This window comes from Coturnix japonica, chromosome 6 (assembly GCF_054131305.1).
Source record: "Coturnix japonica strain WE chromosome 6, WE-NBRP24, whole genome shotgun sequence".
In the NCBI taxonomy this organism is placed as follows: domain Eukaryota; kingdom Metazoa; phylum Chordata; class Aves; order Galliformes; family Phasianidae; genus Coturnix; species Coturnix japonica.
The window spans coordinates 26,438,020-26,458,178 of NC_140668.1; the positions used below are offsets into that span (position 1 = coordinate 26,438,020).

A 20,159-nucleotide genomic window follows, 5' to 3' on the forward strand; every position below is an offset into this window, starting at 1 on the left:
CAGGAATGCTGACTCCATCACCTCACCACTCTAAGAAGTCTTTCCAACATTCAGCATGAACTTCAAACAGTCCAACACTGTCCAAAAGGAACAGGAGTTACTGCATACACACAGCTCGATTACAAAGAATGCAAGCAATGTATCCAATGCTTATCATACACCATCTATTCATTTGTGGTAACTCACAAATCCACCTGAACTTCCTTTTGTATTTTAACTTGTAGTTGTAGAGGAGGGAAAAACGTCCCCTACCACAGAGGTGATTTATGAGGACAGTGCTAATGTGACTGTATCACAGGGCTATTTTTCACACAACAGTGGCTTTAAGTTTAGAAAATGAAAGATAGTATGTACCAAAAGGTTGCCAGGCTTAATAGATTCTGCTGTAAGGAATGGGAGAAATTAATGCTAACTTAACATTTTTCCAGGTCCTCTTCCTGCCCAAATATTTCACTATTACTATGAAAAAAAGAACAAAGATCCAAACAAAAGAACCAATATCACCAATATGGTATGTATTTCATATACCACAAGATAAACCAAAAACAGAGCAGCAAACATACATAAAAGGCACGTGTCCACTGAATTAGTCATCACTGAACCAAAAAGAAAAAAGTACACTCCAAGGGTATGATACTACAGAGCAATACGAGCAGTGTTTTTCAGTTGCAGAGCTGCTTAGACTTACTACTGTTCACTTTCTGGCAAGTAAAACCTTATCTGATCTTTACTTCAGCTTTCTTCCCCCCCTCAAAGCACAGCACACAGTGTACTACCAATCATGATCATTGACTACCAAGATTCAGTGCATTCAGTTGTTGCACTCATCACAGCATGTATCAGAAGCAGTGGTTTAGCTTGAAGTTAAAATCTTCTGCTATTGTAGACTGAAGTCTCTCCAGTGAATTACAGGCAGAAGCTTCAGTATTTGTAAGGAAATATGCAAATCAAATCCTGAACTTCGTATTACGGGTTGTTTGATTTCAACACAACTTAAAACCTTTGAACAGAATCAGCAACATCTCTTAATCAGATATCATCAGATACCTTTTCAAGTATTCACCACATGAAGTACCAGTTGCCTGGGGCTTATGAAATAATACTAAAAACTTTATAATCATTCATTGATTTAGTTTTGAGAATAGTATATCATTTGAATCCAATGGGAACATAAAGAGCTATTTGTGAGGTCAACCACAGTACAGACAGAGGCTGACATGATATCGATGGCAAGGTGGAAAGAAATTGCCAAATACAGCAGATCAATACCTCGTTTCACTGTTACAGCCTTCTGCAGACATAAAATATATATCTTTACAGCTACGAAAATAATAATAATGAAAGTGGGAGATAAATGTTTCCCTCAAGGTAAACTATTTGATTAGCTGAGGGCAAAGGTGACAACAGCAGTTACACTGAAGTAACTTTACAGTCTTAAATAAAAGTGGTGGGATGAGCAGCAGACAAAAGGGCAAAATGAAACTGAGCAAATTCTAGGAGGAATAGATGTCATTCTTTTATAAAAGTGCCGGATGCGTATGAAGGCAAAATAAGTTAATACTAAATAGGGTAAAAAAATGTCTTTGTTTTACACTCCAGTAACACCAAAAACGCTTGTTTTAATTACAGTTTTATCATTTCCTATGCAGAAGACTTGAACATTACATTTAAGAAAACTGCTCCAAGCCATGGTACCATCACATAAGAAGCTCCTCTGTACACATCTCCGTACTCTACAAAATTATAGGGAAGATGCTGTTTGACACATGAACTGAAATTAAGCAAACAGCATTTGCTCAGTTCATACGTTAATTAAATGGAACAAAGTTTGGGGTTCTGAGGCACACAAAGAATTAATCAAAAAGAATCTCATCTTTCAGGAGCCGTGTCTGCTCTTTCCTTGAAATCACCCACAAATGCAGCTGACGGACAGCAAGAAACCCACAAAAGGGTTTTGCTTTTCCTGGATTTACTTCTGTTGCATTGCCATGACTGGCACTTCCATTTAGGGCTTGGGAGAAACTTCAAATACCACCAGTAATTGTGACCAACTCTACAGCTGCTTCCAGGCAGGTAACAGGAATTGCAATTAATACTCAGAACGCGCTGCCTATCTTCTTACTTTAGAATACCAAAACCTGAATTTACACTTACATTTTAAACATCCACTAAGACTCTATTAGGCCTCTTAAATTATTATTTGATAGCAAGCAGAGCTCATCACTGTCTGTAAAGTTGCAAAAAAAATTAGATTTCATAGAGAGAAAGGCTACCCAGAAAGGTACCGCAATAGCTTCCCAGAAACCACAGTCTCCCTAAATGATGGAAGTTAGATTAGTTAAATTAAGGCAGAAATAGAAAGGAGAGGGAATAAGTAGATAAATACTCTGGCAAAACCAATATGTGTGGGGTTTTTTTTGTTTGTTTGTTTGTTTTTTAATCTACTTGATGCTACAAAACAAAAACAAATGCCCTATGAGGTTCACCTGTTTAGCTGTTACACAGTACGCCTGTAATTAAACTTCTGGCACACAACTAAGCCAAAAATCAAAACTTCACTTGGCTAAAGGCTACACAAGTTTCAGACACGTGCTTATATTCTTAACACACAAGTCTATGAATGAGCAGAGGAAAAAGATGAAGTAGGTGAAAAAATAAAATAGAAAAAATAGAATAACCAGGCCAAGAGGGCATATCGGAATACGGCAGATGTTAAGAACAGCTCCCATTCACTTGCTTATGTCAGAACCACTAGGATCAAAGAGAACTGAAGCCCCTTAGACCTCTGGCATTTGATTACTCTGACATTCCTCACATTTGGCCTTACAGGCTACAGTCAACAGAACACAAATTCACGTTTTCAGTATCCACTTTTCTCACATCCTCAGCTCCAAGATCTTACAAGACATAAAACACAGATCTGTTCTTATTTACAGCAAAAAACAAGAGACTGAATGTAAAACAACATGTTTAATAAATCTGGGGAGTCTAAGTACCAACACAATTCAGAGAAGCAAGATAGACACACACTCCTTAATTAAGTGGGTGATGTTCTAGTTAAAACAAAAAGACAACCCTGGGCCATTGCTAAGATTAAGCACTCACTCTTGCAAAGAAAGCTCCTACTATCATCAATATAAGGGCCTTAAATCACAAAAAATAAACCATCTCTTACTCTAGATCCCAGAGTAAGTAGAAAGTCAGGACACAGACTGATTTGGATTTACACATTTTCAGTTATAACAAGTAATTTTACAGAGGATTAGTATCTTGATGGTCCGATCAATACTAGGCACTGCTGCTATTACAGATGAAGAGAAAATTACCCCTCCAGTAATAAAGTGTGTATGTCTTGGTTCTCCTTCATTTGCCGAGTCCATTACTGTAATGGTTCCAGCATTAGCAGCTGAGGCAATTTAAGCAGCAGGAATGTGATGAATTTAAAAGCGAGGAACATTTGCCACTCATTCTTTCTCGTGTTTTATTCTGCATATGCAAGGTTTCTACTTGACCATTTCCAATACACAAATTGTGCGTTATTTTACTAACAACACTATTTCTTCATTATTGTCCCATTAATAATGGGATGGGCCAATAATGCGATTACCACAAAAATTGCTGCTGGCATATTGGCTGCTGATTCTGCAAAAAAAACCCTGCACACCATCTTACCTAAGCAGAAATACGACATAACAACAAGCTTATTTAACTGTATCTAAGCTGTTTCATTAACTTTAATTTGCCCAAATAAAACTCCTAAAAGAATCTATTTAGTCTGTCAATTGGAAAATGTCATGTTTTTATATCTTAAGAGGCAGAACAATAACAAAAAAAAACCAAGAAAGTAATGAAATATTGGAACAAACTCTGAATAGATGAAGTTGACACACTTCATGGGCTGGGTAATATTTTTCACCACTGATCCTAAAATCTCTTAAGTATTCAGAGAATACTTTTTTTCGCCCCTTGGTATTAATATGTTGAAGCAACTCATTTCATCTCAAATAAATAATCTTCTCCAGCCAGAAAAAATGAAGATGATGCAGGAAACACAACATTTCATCAAAATCTCAGCCAAGCTCCTACGTTCCCTGTTACTCCTTGTAAATAAAACACATGCAAAGCTTTGGGTTATTTAAAGCTTTATATTGCCTTGTCACTTTGTCTAACGTCTCGCAAATGTGAAATCACACATGAATATCTTTGTAAAAGCCTTGTGAATATTCAGATACGCGCATATTGATGCATTTATTATTTGTATAGCAATAACTTTATTGGATTGGGGTCCCAGCTGCACTGGGAGCTGTACAAATATAACAGTAATGTCTGTGGAATAAATTCTCTGAAGCTGGTTTTGGTTTCTCAGCAATGTGAATTAGCATAAACAGCTACACAAGGTAATTGTGAACTGGGCCATCAATGTAATCCTTTCCAAGAAAAGGAAAATAATACTCCAGACTAACTGAGCATCCCATTTTTCTTATGGCAATGTCATACAGCCTTAATATGCAAACAGTGGCAAAAGGAAGTATATAGATGTAGTTTACAGAACTTGGCATATATCATACTGAAACTTACCCCGAGCATTTTTGATAACATAAGGCTTGAAACCAGCCATGTGTTAGAGAAGAACTAATCAAGATAACAGTCCAACAGCATTGCAGCTTTCTTCCCAAGTTTAAGAAGAAAAAATTATTGCCAGTAGACTCCATGCCAACACACTTGTGTTTGCTTTTATTTTACATGGGACCCAGTTTACCAGAAGATGAACAGAGTTCTGATCAACAATGCAAAGAGAATAAAAATAACACTAAGGTGGCTAAAAAGAAGTGAATTTTAAAGTGTTAACAAGTAACATCTCCTCCATCAGCTGTGTTTTTATAGATAAAAATAACATTTGCTGTGGGGAAGAGTAGAGAAGTTGATGGCATGAAACATTCCCAAAGGTGGGTTGTGTTCTATGACCCATTTCACAGTCAGAGGGATAGCGCACAGGACACTACCATCCCCAACACAGAGTCATAGGATCATTAAGAAAGACATTTAATTCTTGGAGATGACCGCTAAGATCACCATCAACCCACCACCACATGGAGCTTAACACAGCTTCATAGATCACTTCTGGCCATGATCCCCACAGCTTGTTTTTAGATCCTCTTCCCAGTAATGACTTGGCATCCTTCTCCAAAAGGAAGGAGCCCTCCTGGGCCTGGATCACCACATACAGTCATAAGCAGTTTCATTTCAACTGGCCATTCCATTTCATTCCATCCAATTGGGTGATTACAAAGTACAAAATGCTGTATAACAGCACTGCACTCTGAGAAAACTCCCACCACACATCCTTGGAACTGAAGTGCTGCTCCACAACAGCATAAATCAAAACTGGTCTTACCCATGAAAATTTAAGAGATAGAACAGCTTGCCATATAAAAGGAGCATATCATGTAATTACAAAGCTAAAGCCAGTTACCAGGCTTTTGAAAGACAGCACTCAGCAGCACACGAGTATTGCAAAACACAAACTTTTATTCAAGATTTAATTCTCCAGACAAGAGACGCTGCCAGGAGAAGCATAAACCCAACCAGCCCCTCGGTCCAACCACTTCCCTCACATTAACAGGCCCATAAATCCTGCTGTCCAGAAGAGGTTGGATTAACCTCACTCATATTTGAGGTGAAAAGAGAACTTGCTTTGATTAGGACCTAGATGGAACCTCTGGCAATGCTAATGCAGTAAGATCACATTCTCTCTACCTTCAGTGTGGATTTCCCACCCTTGGAAGTACCTGAGGCCAGACAGGACCCTTGGCAGTGGTTGGAAACCAGCCCACAGGTGGGAATTGCAACTGGGTGGGCTTTAAGGCTCCTTCCAACCCAAAATATCCTATAGTTCTGTGACTTTGTGGTGGACGATAGAGGGAGAGGAGGAAGAACCCAGCTTAGAGCCAAGCAGCCCTTTTAGTTCCCCTTCTCTGACAGCATTTAGATGCAAACCTCGAGATCGAACCCCCTGCAGTGAAATAACTAACAGCAACAACGTAACAGCAGCACCAAAGCCAGCTGTGCAGCCACACAAATCAGCTGAACCTGCCTGTAACTCTGTAGCAGGAGCCTCCTTGCTCAGCACCGCCCTGCCAGCAGTTTGCAAACACGGCACCGGCGTGTAAGCAATGCACAGAGCAACGCTGCTCCGGGGCACGTTGTCACGGCACGACCTGAACACGCGTGGGGGGTTACACGGGAGATCTAGAAGCGTTTATTTAAGACGGGCTTAGCAGAGAGTGCTTCAAATTGGCTGATAGAAGTGTAGCTACGTAACACACCGCCGGCAGCTTTTTACACTTACCGCAATGTCTCCTGACGCTCCTTTTTAAGGGAAATACCCAAAACCCCGCGAGCAAAATCCCTTATGGTGAGCGCTGTGTGGGGCTGTGCACCCTCCTTAAACGTGGCGGAACTCGCAGCCTCCATGAGCTCGCGGCCCCTCCAGCCCCACTCGGGGTGTCGGATCGCGGCTCTGCACGGGAAGCACGAGCAGCACGAGCCGAACCCGCTGCAGCTCCCACCCGAAGCGCTGCTGCTGCTACAAGGGCTCGGAAATGAAGGAACCCATAGCAGCCCCGGGGCAGGGGCTCGCCCTGCACTGCCCTTTTAGGGTGGAGGGGAGCGCGGGTACCTCCAGTACCTCCAATACCTCCAGTACTTCCAGTACCTTCAGCTCCTTCTCCCGCTCCCCCGCTCTCCTCTTCATGCCGCCACGCTCCGCTCCGCCGCCCTTCACAGCACTACAAATCCCATCAGCACCGCGGAACGGACCCAGGAAGTGCCGCTTTACGGTCGGCCCTATTCGGTTCCGCCCAGAACTACAGTTCCCATAGAGCAACGCACGATCCGTTGCGCTGCCCGGAACTGGAAGGGAGCGGTTGGCAACCGACCGTGTTGCTACCGGAGCGCTGGGACGCGGCGCGGGGCGGGGAGTCGGCTGTGAGAATGGAGGAGACTTTGAGCGTCGGGCTTTGCTATTGATAATCGCCCCCAGGCTCTCTTTAGCTGTGGTGTCTGGTATATGTATAAAGAGTAAAGCCGACCATGTAAGACTCGAGGGGATTCCTTTTCTCTGTGAGGGAATAATACCGCCTCCTTCCGCCCCTTCGGAATGTGTCGAAGGCAGGGCTGGGGAACCCGAGGAGCGCCGGTACGGTGTGAGGAAGGTGAGATTGGGCTTTGGTGTTTGATGGTGTTTCTGTGGGACTATCGGGGCTGTGAGGACCCCTTCCCTCACACTGCAGCTGTTCTGACCGTTTAGTATCCATTGCAGCCTGCTTTCTGTCCTCGTTGTAGTTCGTTGTACTGATGCCCACAATACTGAAACGTGTGTGCTCTGAACGAGCAGTAAGTGAGGTTGTTTTAGTCGGCGAGGCCAATAAAGTGGAGATATTTATGTTGGAGGAGTCAGCTGAGGAGGCAGGTGGGCTGGGAGCACGCTGCCATAGGCTGAGGCGCCTGGGCGGGCTGCTCTCATTTCTCCCTTTAACACATGAGAAAAGCATCATCACAGCTGGGGCTGAGGCACATAAAGTACTAAACTGTGGTGAAAGAATGAAGTTAATATCTCGGTATTTAAGATATCACTACAAAGTGCCACTTACTGCACCCCTAGCTGAGAACTCCTGGTAATCTCCATAATCCCCCCCCCTTAGTTTTGCCCCATTGGAATGATAGTGATGGAGCAGTATGTCCCATTGGAATGATAGCAGTGTGCTTTGTGGGTTGTATAAGAATGTGGGCCTGTAGCATGAGCCTTTCACCTTATTACATTTAATTCTCACAGTTAAATTCCAGAGATATAGCGAAAATTCCTTTCTTTAAGTGTGAAGTTTGATGACTTCTAGTGATTATTAGAGACATAAGTTCTTTTATTTTACCAACAGAACAAATTTTAATGTCAGGCACTATGTCTGGAGTTGTATTTTGCCTAAAATCAGATTGTGGGTTTCAACTGTGTGTATCTAAAATACGCTTTTTCATTAAAAAGGTTGTATTTTCTTCGGACACCAAATGAAAGCTGATCGTTTTGTTCCTGTCAGTTCGTAATGAGACGACTAACTTTTCATTTTGCTGTTGAGAATATATTTGAAGTCCAGTAAACTCAGGTAATATAGCAGGTCTGTTTTGCCATTTGTTTGCTAGTCTTGTCATCTTGCTAATAAAACTGGCTTTCATGTACAGTCCTTGACCTCTGTGAAACTGCTAAGAATGAGAATGAAAATAAAAAGAAATAAAAGACAAAAAAATAGTGTTATGATGAAGGCGATCACATTGTAGATAGAGGTGTAAGGACAGCATCCTCTCCTTGGTACCATCATGAGGCAAATTTGGACTGATCATCCTGCATCAAGGGTTCACTAGGAGAGTGGTTAGGCCCTGGAACAGGCTGCCCAGGGAGGTTGTGGATGCCCCGTCCTTGGAGGTGTTCAAGACCAGGTTGGGCAGGTCCCTGGGCAACCTGATCTAGTAAATGTGTATGTTTGGTGGCCCTGCCAGGCAGGGGGGTTGGAACTACATGATCCTTGAGGTCCCTTCCAACCCGGGTCATTCTGTGATTCCGTGAAAGGTTCCTGTAATGATGTTGGCAGTGACACATAATGCTGTGTTCCATAGTAAACCCAGGTAGAGAAAAGCTGATGACTGCAGATAGCACTGAGTTTATACATAACAACCAAGTTGGGTGGCAGCTAAGAATATCGAGGGGCTACTTGATAGTTTATGTCATTAGAATTGTTCTGCTGGTTAAAATGCCAGTGTGACGTGGGCTTCAGCATCACAAGGTGGTATTTCTGTGACCAACTGTGACCAAGGCTGCAAATAAAAAGTAGTTAGTTTACAATTGCAGATCACTTCAGGCATTTATACCACTACAGGAAGGGAATGTTTGCTCCATATGTAATGTAATGTAATATATTTTAATGAATAAGAAAAAATCAGAAGATTGGAAGCAAAGTTAAATTAATCGAAGGTTATATTGAATGTGGTTTTAGGAGTTGAATGTGAAGAACAGGGTGATATGGCTTCTTGTCAGGCTGAAATAATGTAGGAGCTTATCAGGAATGCTTACATGATAATACATAAGCTATTTATTTGCAGTGGTAGTATTTGAAGTCTTCAGTGACTTTGGTCAACGTAATTTGTGCGTTATAGTTTTGTTGAAAACTACATTTAGGTTAATTCTTCTTTCCTTCTGGATAAGTCCTGAGGAGAGCTGTGATAGGAAACTGTACTGGCTGAAGAAAAATGTATCTCTAGCATCAGTTTTGGTTGTGATAGAATTAGCAGACACTTCCTGGAATGTCTATGTGTTGTATTGTGTCACTTTGGTCCTCTGATACTGGTCTTTCATAGCATCACTGTTAGTTTCTCACTGCTTTTTTGATTTATTAGGGATTCATATTGGCTCTCTATTAGCGGTGTGTAACAACTGGGGGGGTGGGGGGGTAAGATTGTCCAAAGGACACTGTGTTTTTGTTTTATTCTTCCTCTTTAATACTGTTTCTGCCTTAATTGACTTTATGACCATCATAAAGAAGAAACAGTAGTTGTTAACATCTATCTTCATATGTTACTCTGAAACTAACGTAGTGCATTCTCACATTAATACCTCCCTAATCCCACTTTGTCGTGTAGCTAAGTTTTCTATTGCCCGAAGAAAGAAATGTGTTCAGATTTATGAGAATTGTTCATAGGAGAGTCTCTGTCTTAGAAAGTAATTTTCACTATGTCAGTGACTGAAAGAAGACTAAGAGAACAATGGGGGCAATGCTGAAATGACTTCATAATCCCCAGCACCTTTTTTTTTTCCAAAGAGTTCCACTCAAAGCATGGCAGATGGCTTTATGGTCTATGGGTTAAGACCTTAAGACTTCACCTGTCTTAAAACAGGTAAACAATTAAATAAATACCCTCAGGTCCTTCTCCCACATGCCCTTTGACATATGGACTTAGCCCAATGATTAATGAAGAAAATGGAATAAGGAAGTTAAAAAATCTAATTCCAAAAACATGAAGTAAGAGTTATTAGAAGAGAAAGAAAGCCAAAGTAGAAAGGAATAGCACAGCTTAATGCAACATGGTGTTTAGCTTGAAAGTTTAGATTGTCCTGAGCCAAACAACTGAGAAAGGAGTATTTACAGTTGTGTATAATGTATAAAATATAATGTATATGTCAGGGAATCTGTCATTACTTTTAGATGAAGCGATTGTAGTCACACAGCTTAAGTCACATACTGAAAATAATTTGATTTGAATTTCGTTCTTCACAGATAAGCCATGGCTGCTGTAGCTGGTGTGAGAGGCTCTCCTGTGAGAGCTGTGGGTCCAACTCTACCTGGAATTGGAGGATTACTAGGTTTGTACCAGCTGCTATGTATTACTATTACAGTCTTTGATCTGTGGCTTCTTTAGGTTCTTTCTGAAAATGTTTCTGACATTGACACTCAGAAAATTGAGTTCAAATAACACTGCAAATCTGGATTACATTCTGGAAGGTGAAAGATACTATGACCCATTCTTTGTTCATGTTACTTGTTATAAGAGGGGCACTGCTGCAAGATGTTACAAACTGCATATTCTTCATGCCTCCTGGGAAAAAAAGAGGGCTTTTTTGCTGAATTGAGAACAAGGCCAGACCCATTCAATAAAATGGGAACCAAAAGTAGGAAGTAATTCTGACATGCTACTAAGTTGCTATTAGAATGGAATTACTGGCTTCAGTCTTTTATCTGAGTGAATTTACAGAATTATGAGTTAATCTTTTCAAGTTTTGAAACAATACGCTTCCTTTGAAACATATCAGGAAGTATCCCCGTGGGATGGGTCAATCTTCCTGTGTTTGACAGCACCTTGTTATGTGCTAGACAATTTCCTTTCCGTTGTTCGGTACATAACCAGTTTGCTATATCATTTTAGTTACTTTTTTTAATCTGTAAGAGGTGAGAGAAAAGTAACTTATATACCATTAAATCTGAAAGAAATCAACTCATACAAATGTAAAACATCAAATTACTTGGGAACTTCCAATATGCAATAGTTCAAAATAAGAGAGTGGGTTATGTGTTGTTTAAATACATCACGTGTATTGAAAGTAATCTTGAGTTATGTTGATTTGGGTTGAATCAGTGGCTACACGGAATATTAGAGCTCGTCAAACTGTGTCACAACTCAGTCGAAAGGAGCTGGAGGATAAATATTTTCGTTTACGTGATGAAAACATCTTACTTAAACAGAAAGCAAATAAGCAAGAGGATACAATTAAAAGGTATGAACTTTATTTTTTATTTTTTAAATTTTGGTTTTATTTCGGTTCAGAGTAACTCTTTTGCTACTTAAAGTATTAATCGTCAACAAACTTACAATTATTATTTTTCTCAGAACACTCTTTATAGTGGTCATTCAAAGCTTGGTATTCCCTTCTGCCCAATGGAAGCTTCACATAGTACATTCTACAATTCTTTTTCAGTGAATTTATTTTCTCCTAACTAATGGAAATTGAATTGGTACATATGAAACACCTGGAAATAAGTCAGTTACTTCACTAGGACAATATGGAACAAGAGACTTCATTTTTTCTTCTAATTCTGCTTAGCAGATGGAAACAAGGAGAGCTGTACATTATGATCTACAAGCTATCCAGGAATTACAATTTGAGCCTCTAGTTGTACATAAACATAGTGTAAAAGTTTTTATACTGATTCATAGTATCAGAACCTTTGCCCCAAAATCCATTGTGCAATCCATTTTTGTTTTGATTTCTGATTGTGTGTGTTTGTATGGGATGCTTTTCTGGTGGGCAGTATTTAAAGCTACATCTAGAAAGTTTTAAAGTTGTGCCTCTCTTTGCCATTTAGTGCTTGCAAGCAATCTCAGTCTAGGTTCAGCACAACTCTGTGCTGTTATGCTGCGTTCATGTTGTTCCTGAGGTAATTCACAGTTACTAAATTGAAGATGGCATAAAGCTAATGAATTCCTAAAGTTTCTGTTTAATGGCTCATCAACCGCAATCGTCCATTTAGGGAAAATTCCCAGAATGTCCAGATTGGAATATCTGAATTAATAATTTAAGGCACAGAAAGTCCAAAATTCTTAATACTGTTTTTGTCTTTATCACTGGAGAAGAATCATAATTCCTTAAGCTGCATTTTTCTCCCAGCATCTCTAATGCCAAAACCCTTCTGTATCTAGAAGTTTGGAATGAATTTGCAGTAGAAATACATTAGGGAAAAAAAAAAAACCAACACAAAAAAACCTAAACAAAACAGAACTGTTTACAGGCAGGTAATGTTCTGTGACATCCTAAAGTTATTACAGAATTTTTATGTTTCACTTTTGTTCTTTTAAATACAAGCTTCTGTCCACAAGTATACCAAAATAAAACAAGCCTCTTTAAATAAATGAAGTGTGTCCTTATTTTCAGTTTTCTTTCTGAGCCTGCAAAAATAGATTCCATGTAAACTAGAGACTGCTTGAAGATGTGTGACCAATTTTGTAAAGTCTTGAACTTGTCTTTCTCATCAAAGCCACCTTTTCTTTCTTTACACGCCAAGTTTTTTCCATTCACTGTTGGTATGTTTTCTGTTCTTGTATATTACATCACCTCCATGTGCCCTTTCTGCCTTTTGTTCTGGCTTACCAATGTTTATCAAAACTAAAGGGAATCAAAGGTACAACTCTTGAGATGCCAAAAGCAAAATTTGTATCCTTTTAAAGACAAATAAAAACCATACCCTCCGTATCTATTCTTCAGCTAACTGTTCCTTCTCTGAAGCACATTGGTAATATTTACTAAATATAAAATCGAGGATGGTAATATCAAATATTTAGTCTTTTTTAAAACAGTTTAAGAACTTTAAGAACTGCATTTTAACAGTTTAAGAACTGAAATGTATCTTTACATCCTAAAATGCTATAAATGATCAATCTTTGGCATGTTGCATATTATTAGCATTCTTTCAATATTTGAATGTTTTGTGGAATTGCAGCTTTTCTAGTTTGGCCCACCACATCCAAAATCTGTAACTTTACTTAACAGCATGCGGAGGTTCCTATATAAGGTCATGCGTTAAAAATTACATTTAAGGAGCATATGGAGTAAATATGTGTCCTCCCTTTACTAACCTTAAATGATAAGCCTTAGGAAACTGTTATTTGTCAGTGCTATAAAGCAGATTGCTGCACAGTGGTTTCAATTATCTTCAAAGAGTTCTTCACAGGCAGTAATAGTTATATCAAAACCTGAAATTTATTATTCAGGTTCTATGCTGAAATCTTCACAGTGATTATGTTCTTTTCAACAGAATGCTTTTTATGCTGACTTTTCACATTCTTTTTCATCTTTTTTATTATTTTCCCCAGAATGGCCATCAGGATAACGCGGCTTGCTAATGATAAAAAAAGGAGCGAGCTGGTTGGTGGCGGCCCCAAGCGGCTGGGTCATAATCTGGAGCTGGAAAAATTGGTTGAGAGTTTGAAGTTGAAAGTTTGTGATCTTGAGAAATATAATGAGATCCTCCGCAGCAAACTCATTTCAAACAAACAGCAGCGCCCTGCTCAAAGCCGTAGGCCTATTCAATACAGACATGCTCAGTCTCTTGATAGCATTGGTTTCAAAAAACCAGATGGTGATGCTGGCACACTGGAACACACAAAAAAAGGTATAATTCTTCATGTGTTTTAAGCATAGTATTTTAAATACATAACACCAATTACTGCTTAACTGGAGCATGAGTGTGTCCTTTTCTGAATACAAGTGGACATTAGTACTTTTAGACAGAAAGATCAGTTTTCTCCTTTTTCATGTATTTATAGTAATCATGATAACACTTTCGTGTTTTAAGTCCTTGTTTTGAGAATCCACAACAGTAGGGGTAAAACAAATGTACAAATTTGAATATGAAGTATTTATCAAACGTTTCCTAAAACTGAGAGACATTCCTATGATATCTCCAAACGCCTTATAAAAGCACTATATGAAAATGTTTAGCATTCTCATAACAAAGTTTTGTGTCTGTAGTTTGTTTGCACGTTATTTGCCTTTTTAATTTCAAGGTTTGTACTCAACTCTTTATACATGTGTGCACAACATTGTAGACTTTGGAAAATATCTATTACATGTGTGGACTTCTGAAAGCAAATATCACAATGCAGCCATCATTAATGATGCTTTTTACTTTCAAGACTTACTGGTTGTGGCAGCTTCATTCTCAGTCATTTATTTCTGATAACTGGTTGGAAATTGCACTTAGCAACTTTTCTGTTTCTATAAGAATATTTGTAGAAGTTGCTGTTATGTTGTGCTTTTCTCCATCTACCTCTGCCACTGGTCTTTATTTTGGTTATTTTGATAAATCAAGAAGCCCAAACTGTGAACATTAATCATGTTTTTAGACAGATAATGAAAACCAACGAGCTCTACCACTCTGAAATTGAATATAATGGGATAAAATAATTGAAAATTTTTACACTTAATATTCTTTTTTCCTCTAAGTAATGTAAAGATGGACTTGAAATAAGATAAATGTACTCATGCGTATTGCTAGCAGGGAAAGGTGGTTTACTTTCTTTGAGGATTGAAGAGCAAATGTTGATTGGTTACACTGTGAGGATTTCTCTTGGCATCAGAACAGATCCAACTCAAGTGATTAGAAATCCATTTCCAGTTGTTCTTTGAAAATACTGTCTCAGTTCCCCGTCCTTCAGATTAAATTTCCTAAGAAAAATATTTCAAGATGGTTTTTTTAACATCTCTCTTTACCTGTGTATACTGTGTTGCCTGTAGTTCAAATTTATAGCAGCTACAATTGCAGGTGCTCTAATTATCTCTCTGTGTGAATTCTACATGAAAATGCTTTTTATGGCATCTGCATAGACAGATGTGTTAAGTGTTTCTACTGTAGGTATTAAATTTTTTTTGCAAAGTGCTTTGTCATTTGACGTCATGATTTATTTTTTTTTCCCTTCTTATTAGAAGTGAGATTGCAGGAGCCAGAAGTGGCACCACCCAAAGTTGTTCCCCGAAAATGTGGCCCAAATCTGCTCGAGGATGCAAGAGCTAAAATAAGAAATATGTATGATATTCATATTTTTTCATTTCTGTCATTATAACTGTTACAACTTATGGATTTTTTTTCTTAAGAAAAAGTTACAGTTTTCTGAAGTTACAGCATGAAATTATTTAACTTCAGTGCTAACTAAAATTCTTATTATCTTGACATTCTTATCCCTAAAATCCATGGGATGAAGTGTCATTGATGGAATGCAATTTACCAATGTTTGAGTTGCACGGATCTTAGCATAGTCTCTAACTGTATTTGAGTAGCTAGACTTTATTTTTAAAATAATTTTATATTTACTAGTATGTTGTATGAAACAGTCTTTAGTAGTTTTATAGACATGGGCCTAGAAGTGACTGCTTATCCTATACTAGTCACTGTGAGTACTAGGAAAATAAGAGCTGTTTAGACTACCAGGAATCTAGGTGTTCATAGTAGTTTTACCTTGGAAACACTAATGGGGGGGAAAAAAAGTGTTATAATGTCAGAAACATTCAGATAGCTTTTCTCTCAGATATTTCAGTTCACACAAGTGATAATTAAAAAAAAAAAACAAAAAACACACCATAGTTGTTCTAACTGTAGCTTGGAGCAACCAAGTATAAGTGTGTGACCAAAAAAACTATGTGACACTTTTAAAGTCTACAATTGGCATATGAGGTAAAGAGGAACTGTAGCTTATGATTCAGAAGCTGTAGAGTACAGAAAAGTATTTATTCATTTTATTAAATGCTTACCTGGTTTTGGAGCATAATATACCTGTTCTGGCAGGGAATCCGAGATTGATTTCCAAAAGGAGCGCATTGGGGAACTGGAGCAGCTTAGAGACTTACTTAGGACTCAGTTGAACAAAAAAGAAAAAGAGGCTGAAGAATCCACCCGATATCTGAAAGAGCAAGAAGTGGCGAACCAAAGGTACTGTGTAAAATGAAAGTCTCCATGATTAGAGTATGTGCTCTATTTGTTTCTTTTTTCTTTGATAAAACTAAGTTATATAATATTTGACCAAGTGACTGTGGATGATTCTAAGCTAGGAGAATGTGATTATGATTATTGCTTTTTGTGTGACTTTTATTATAAACAAATAACCAAATAACTTAATACTTACCATTTTAGAGAATTGATTTCCAGCTGATTCAGATTCAATTGAAGTTGAGATCATTAAACTTTGTTCATCTATCAGCTCTTCAGTACAAACCTGAGAAACGTCTCAAAACACTTTCATAGTCATTTAACGTTCGTTAATACTGTCTTGTGACAGTAGAAAAATAATGGCCCTGTAAGGACAGGTTAGTGAATTTTGGAAGGAACATGCTATAGCTGTACAGCGAAACAAACTCAGATAAACATTCTTGTGGAATGTCTCACAGTAAAGTGGCCGTGAATTCAGTGTCTTCTCTACTCTTCCTTTCAGTTTTACAATAATTTGTGCAGAATTGTGTAACTTTGCATATATTTGCCTTCTTCCTACTGTTTAAATTCAATCTGGTACTTTTGTGTTAAGGATCAAGTAAGGTCCGGTTCTGTTTATTCCTCATCAGACATCAACGTATAGTTACTTTTGCCTTTCTAAGGGATTGTTGTATTATTGTGAGCACTCTTGTGCATCAGTAATGTCACATAAACCAAACTTGACAACAGATATGTTAAGTTCTTAAGAGTTACTGTGTCTGGCTGAAGACACTGAAAAAGTTGAATTTTGGTAACATATGTATGCTACAGCTATTGATACCATTAATGTTTTTGTTTTCTACAAATGTGCTTTCGGTTACACAATGTAAAGGTGTTACTAAAAGGTACTTTTTTTTTTTTCTCTCTTTATCTTTCACTTCCTTTAAGGGACAAGAGGTAAGGGGAAGAACATAATGTATGCCAGTGTATGATCTGGTTACTTCCCAAGTGTTGTAAAAAAGTGGGTACTGTATATTGATGTTCTGTTCTCTACTTCTCCTGGGAGTCCTGTCTTACTCTTTGGTGTAGTTGTGGTTAAACACTATTAGCTTAGAAGCCTTTTGTTTTCTTGGCCAGATGGAGCGTATGTGAGCCTGAAAAGTAGAGCAGTGCTATTCTTTATGTTTGTTTTTCTTGTTCTGAATGTGATTAGAGGAATGTTTGAGAGCTACTAGTCTCATTTGAAAGAACAGTCAGGGCTCTCTAAGAGCAATCTTGTTTTTTTTATCAGTGTCCTGCTCATATGGAAGTAAAGACTAGATGCAAGAGATGTGGTTTAATTAGACCTCAACTTTATTAGCTTAGCCATCTGGGAATTACTGGTATAAATTTGTACAGTGCTGGTCAAGATCCTTTATTTAATCATTTCCTTCTGTTGAAGGTTCTATTGGTCCTCCATTTCCACACAGCTGGTCCCCAGTCTATTGTTGGGATCCTACTCTGTTGTTTTAATCCAAAGGATATAGGGGCTGGAGAAGAGATTGACTTCGCTGTTCTGCAGACATCAACCCCAAACTTAAGACCTAATATTTTAAAGGGTCACTTTCTCCTAAATGCATTTCCACTTTCAGTCTTTTAATCTAGCTTTTAGATGAGGTTTAGAGTAGAAAGATAGAGTTTATGTTCCTTATTTCTGTGCTTGTGGCAGAAAGTAAGTTAGAGGTAAATCAGAATGCTCATTAATCAAGGGTATTGCTATAAAAGGGCACCAGTTTGTTTTCATTTTCTGACTTCAGCAGCAGATACGTGTTTGTGTCTCCTGGATCTGCAGCAGAACTTTCAGCTTTTAGGGCAGTAGAGAAAATTTTGCATGAGTGCAGCTTTATTCTTGTAGGTAATGTTTTTTTTTAACATTGAGGAAAATATTACCTATATTAGAGAAATGTAACATTGTCTTTTAAGTCCTTATTTATCTCCTATTTTAAACTAGTCTAGAAAATGTGGGAAGATATTCTGGGAGCAAAGTCTACCTGTGTGGATAATCAGTTTGTCTTCTGTTCTACTGTTCTGTGACATCATTTATGGAAAACCAAAATAATCTTTCTCTAATAACTTCCTTAACTAACTAAATCTGAAATGATTTTGTTCTTAAACAGTGTGCTCCTTGTCATGTATCTTCCTGGGATAAATACTGTTACAATTCTAAGAGTGGAACTGATCCCAGTAAAAAGTAATTTTTCACTTATGAGTTTAAACAATTTACTGATAATATCAGTACCCAAAAGCCATTTAAATCAAGTAGTGCTTCATGCATTGTTGAAAAAATAGTTATTGTTGATTGTCAGGAGCCGTGGGGTTTACATCTGTACATCATAAATTTCTCTATCATCTGCTCCTTTTTCTACTTAAAAGAGGGAAAAAAAACCAACAAAAAAAAAAAACCAAAAAAAACAGCCTCTGCTTAAAAAAGAATGGGGAAAAAAAGAAAAGAAAAAGCCTTTGAAGGCATCAGAGCCTTTTGTTTGATGTGTGGAACAAGATTAATAAAAACGTGCCACTACATTAGCTTTTAAATAGCTTGCATGAGACGGTGCTGCTGTCTATACTCACCATAACTTTAATTTATGTAGATAACATGTTTTAGGCACATGATTGTCTTAGTATTGTGTTGTGTTTCTTGGGCAGTGTCTCAGATTTCTGAGTATGTTTATCTCCTGTGTAAGGACAATGAACTTGGCAATGTCAAAATACAATAAACTTTGATTTTAAAGCGTAAGAGGAAAGTTTTTTGCATTCTCAGCTGGATTACAGATGTATAAATTGTTTGGCCTGTTTTCTAGGTCCAACGTGGCATGATGATTTCTCCGACATACCTAAAACAAATAAATATTGGATGAAAAATTACATTTCAAATGATAAAGATTTGTTCTGATAGTCTATTAATAAAAATAAGAATTGATTGCTCTTCCTACACTTGAAAAAAACTGCAAAAGTGTCTGCTTTCACTGTTTGAAGGAAAACTTTAGAAATAAAAAGTTATTTAAATTGAAAGTAATTTTAAACATTTATTAATTAGTGGATTCTTGAGTTAATCTTAGAACTGTAATGATATAGAGCACCTATGTGGATATTAAATGATTCTCATGTGGTTAAAGACATCTGCAGCTTGTTTTGAATGCTGTTCTTTACGTGTTAGCAGTATGAATTGATAAGTCAGTTTTTTTAACAATATTTCATAGGTGTAGACTGTAAGAGAAAATTCCTTAAAATTGTGACAAATGCTTTGAAGGGCAGGAAAACAAATAATCTCTAGGTTATGGATTGTTTTCTTTTCCTGTAATATGTAGTATTCAATAAAACCAACATCTCTATAAATTGATTGCTCCTTTGACATCCTGAATTACTTAAGTTCTTTAACATAAATCATAGAAGACAAAATCAAGTTGGCTACCACATGCTGGATCTTCTCCCAAATGTATTGTAGAAAGTTTATTTCCACGATATCAACTTATCAAGATGAAAATAATAGGACAAGTCATTTTGTCATCTTCATGCTCATGATGTGCTCCTTTTTAATACAATTTTGAAGGTCAAGCATTCGAGACAATGTGGAAATGATTAAAATCCGTAAACAGCTGGCTGAGAAAAACAATGCTCTTTCAGAAATGGAAAGCGACTTTCTCCAGCTTCAAGAGGTAATTATGATTTAGTCAGTGACATTGCATTACTCTCATCATATGATCATGCTTTAGTGGAAGATAAATATACACATTTCTTGGTTCCAAGTCATTTCTGAATACAGAAAATTTATGAAAACATCACCAGAAAATGCAAGATCTTAGTGATATGATATTTTTCTGCTACTTCACAAAAATACTGGAAGAACTGGGTATGATTGCAGGCAGAGACAGTATGATAATGAGAGGAGAATTTCTAAGATTTAAAATAAAAAAACCCACCACCCACGTATAACTGAGCTGTATAAAGTATGTTTGTCTTCCTTACAAAGTGGAAGTGGTAGGTACCCTTGCTGTTTGCAAGGTGTAAAATTCCTAACTGTATCCTGAGATGTTTATGGTCAGTTAATTTATAGTTGTTATATTTGTTGTATTTTATTGTATTTCTGTTTTGTTTTTTTAATTTAGTAATATGTCTTAAGCTTTT

General features: G+C 37.7%; 2 protein-coding genes across 15 annotated transcripts in view; one reads left to right on the plus strand and one right to left on the minus strand.

Moving 5' to 3' along the window:
- FTO (FTO alpha-ketoglutarate dependent dioxygenase) overlaps positions 1-6,908 on the minus strand; it is a 216,744-nt gene extending 209,836 nt beyond the window's left edge. For 3 of the 7 annotated variants that reach the window (XR_014947756.1, XR_014947755.1, XM_015873818.3), the window contains exon 1: positions 6,716-6,869. Coding sequence is in view for 4 of the 7 variants with exons in the window: in XM_015873818.3 (XP_015729304.2) it covers positions 6,716-6,754 (39 nt within the window). In the remaining 3 variants the exon portion in view is untranslated. Of the gene's footprint in view, positions 1-6,349 lie in introns of all 7 variants that reach the window. The other 4 variants (XM_085551799.1, XM_015873820.3, XM_015873817.3 and 1 more) reach the window with 3 other exon arrangements.
- A 20-nt stretch (positions 6,909-6,928) lies between these two features.
- The window catches only part of RPGRIP1L (RPGRIP1 like), a 51,835-nt gene continuing 38,604 nt past the window's right edge, over positions 6,929-20,159 (plus strand). For 2 of the 8 annotated variants that reach the window (XM_085551793.1, XM_085551795.1), the window contains exons 1-8: positions 6,929-7,214; positions 8,039-8,168; positions 10,320-10,405; positions 11,176-11,314; positions 13,408-13,706; positions 15,020-15,119; positions 15,876-16,019; positions 19,585-19,690. In XM_085551793.1, coding sequence (XP_085407919.1) covers positions 10,327-10,405; positions 11,176-11,314; positions 13,408-13,706; positions 15,020-15,119; positions 15,876-16,019; positions 19,585-19,690 — 867 coding nt within the window. In that variant the 5' untranslated portion in view covers positions 6,929-7,214; positions 8,039-8,168; positions 10,320-10,326. Of the gene's footprint in view, positions 7,215-8,038; positions 8,169-9,917; positions 9,940-10,319; positions 10,406-11,175; positions 11,315-13,407; positions 13,707-15,019; positions 15,120-15,875; positions 16,020-19,584; positions 19,691-20,159 lie in introns of those variants that run through there. The other 6 variants (XM_015873815.3, XM_015873816.3, XM_085551796.1 and 3 more) reach the window with 4 other exon arrangements.